Source organism: Seriola lalandi, unplaced genomic scaffold (genome assembly GCF_002814215.2).
Source record: "Seriola lalandi dorsalis isolate HSWRI2012SDOR001 ecotype SW California unplaced genomic scaffold, Sedor1 jcf7180002003780, whole genome shotgun sequence".
Taxonomy (NCBI): Eukaryota; Metazoa; Chordata; class Actinopteri; order Carangiformes; family Carangidae; genus Seriola; species Seriola lalandi.
In genome coordinates this window covers 1-1,683 of record NW_019474435.1, presented here as the reverse complement: position 1 = coordinate 1,683, position 1,683 = coordinate 1, and the positions used below count along the sequence as shown (strand labels likewise).

General features: G+C 43.2%; 1 protein-coding gene across 1 annotated transcript; it reads right to left on the bottom strand.

The window, feature by feature from the left end:
• Positions 1-24: 24 nt before the first annotated feature.
• On the bottom strand, positions 25-1,340 carry LOC111667916 (BAI1-associated protein 3-like; the record flags this gene model as incomplete). Its single annotated transcript, XM_023423771.1, has 4 exons — positions 25-145; positions 430-513; positions 632-703; positions 1,232-1,340. Coding segments are annotated over 4 exons (386 nt in total), but the record flags the coding sequence as incomplete, so codon positions are not given.
• Positions 1,341-1,683: the final 343 nt, after the last annotated feature.

Below are 1,683 nucleotides of genomic sequence, written 5' to 3'. Positions count from 1 at the left end.
ACCTGCATTTAATTCAGGTTTTACCATTGGCATCCAGTGCAATGATATCTGCGGCGTGCAGAATCTCCACCGTCAGTCTCTGCTCTGGAGCGTCGTAGTAGCACTTCACGCTGATCCGACCGTAACGGGTGTGTTTGAGTGTTTTCTGCAACGTTGAGCACATGTTGTAATATGATGTGAAAGCACCACTCATTTCGATTTTTTAATCACTCCTCTGACATAAACATATTCATCACATTCATCACTACATGTTGCATCACTTGAAAGCATCCTGTTTTTCCACGGGTCCGGGATGAGACAGATTTTTAAACCGGAGGTGAAACAACAGAAGACAGAGAGAGAAAGAAGAGTGTTGTGCTGTCCCGCTCAATGCCTCTGGGGCTACAACGATATGATGATGATTGTCAGCCAGGTAAGTTGAAAACGCACCTGGTGGGAAATCTTCTCCAGATAGTATTGTTCAATCAGCTCAAAGGAGGAACACTTATTCAGCCTGAGCTCCTCATCCAGGGCCTAAAGCAGCACGAGGACGGCCAGAAAGGGAAAGAGATAAATGACACTGTGGGTAGAAGGACATCAATCTCACCTTTCACCCACTCATAAAAGTTGATAGATTGCATGAAGTCCCTACCTTGTAGTCTCCACTCTTCATGTCTTCCAGGGAAAGACCCTCTCCCCCAGCATGGAAGAACTGCAGTACGGTCTAAAGCATTCAAGTTAAATAAATAAATAAATAAACTTGTAAGCTAGTATTCATTCCACTGATTCTGACGGAATGAAGTCTTAGTATAATAGAGAGACATGTTGTTCACACAAACAGCATGAAACCTGTGGTAGGAGGCAAACATGATATCTGTCTGCCAAACTCCACAAGCCCCATGCCATGACTTCTCATGCAAATCTGTCACGTCCTCTCCCAGCTGGTTAAACTGGCATTGGAATATACAGCAGCTCCCACATTGTCATTCATGAGGGGGACTCACTTTGGCACTGAACTACCACCTAGTGACTTTATAAATATCTGATATATGCTAATGATTGCACGACAGCAAGCATACAGAGCTAATTAAAGGCTGATGATAACGGCAGCGATGATAATCTTTACAGAGATGACAGATGTCTTTTCTTTTTTCTTTTTGTAAGCAAGACTTAAAAGGACATGTGACAAAGCTGGAGCTGGAAACAGCAACAAAAAAGAGTATTGTGAGATAAAAATTCACAGAGCGCTGACCTCCACCGTGTACTTGAAGCGGTTGTAAAACTCCACCTGAACGCCTCTGTTTTCTGTGACCGAGTCCAGGATCATCCGCAGAAGCAGCTCCCACATGCTTTGGAGAGCTCTACAAGGCAGCGGACACAATGAGACACCCACACGTTTGTGTTTACCAGCACGTCCAATTACACCCCTGTACCCTCACTCAGCCTCGTGTTATGTTTTCACAGATAATAGCTGAATAATGATAACTTGTCTAAGAGGGTGTTATCATCGTTACAGAGCTTACATTCATAGACAATCACAGCCTCTTCTTTTTTTCTTTTTTTTTTCTTTTTGCTGAGCTGTCACATTTTTCACCTAATACTTTCAAATGGATTCAGAGAAGAGTCAACAATGAGGAGGATTGTGTAACTCGGTTGAAGGATATGTCTCTAATGGAGCTGGAGTCAAACAAAAGGCACTTTTGC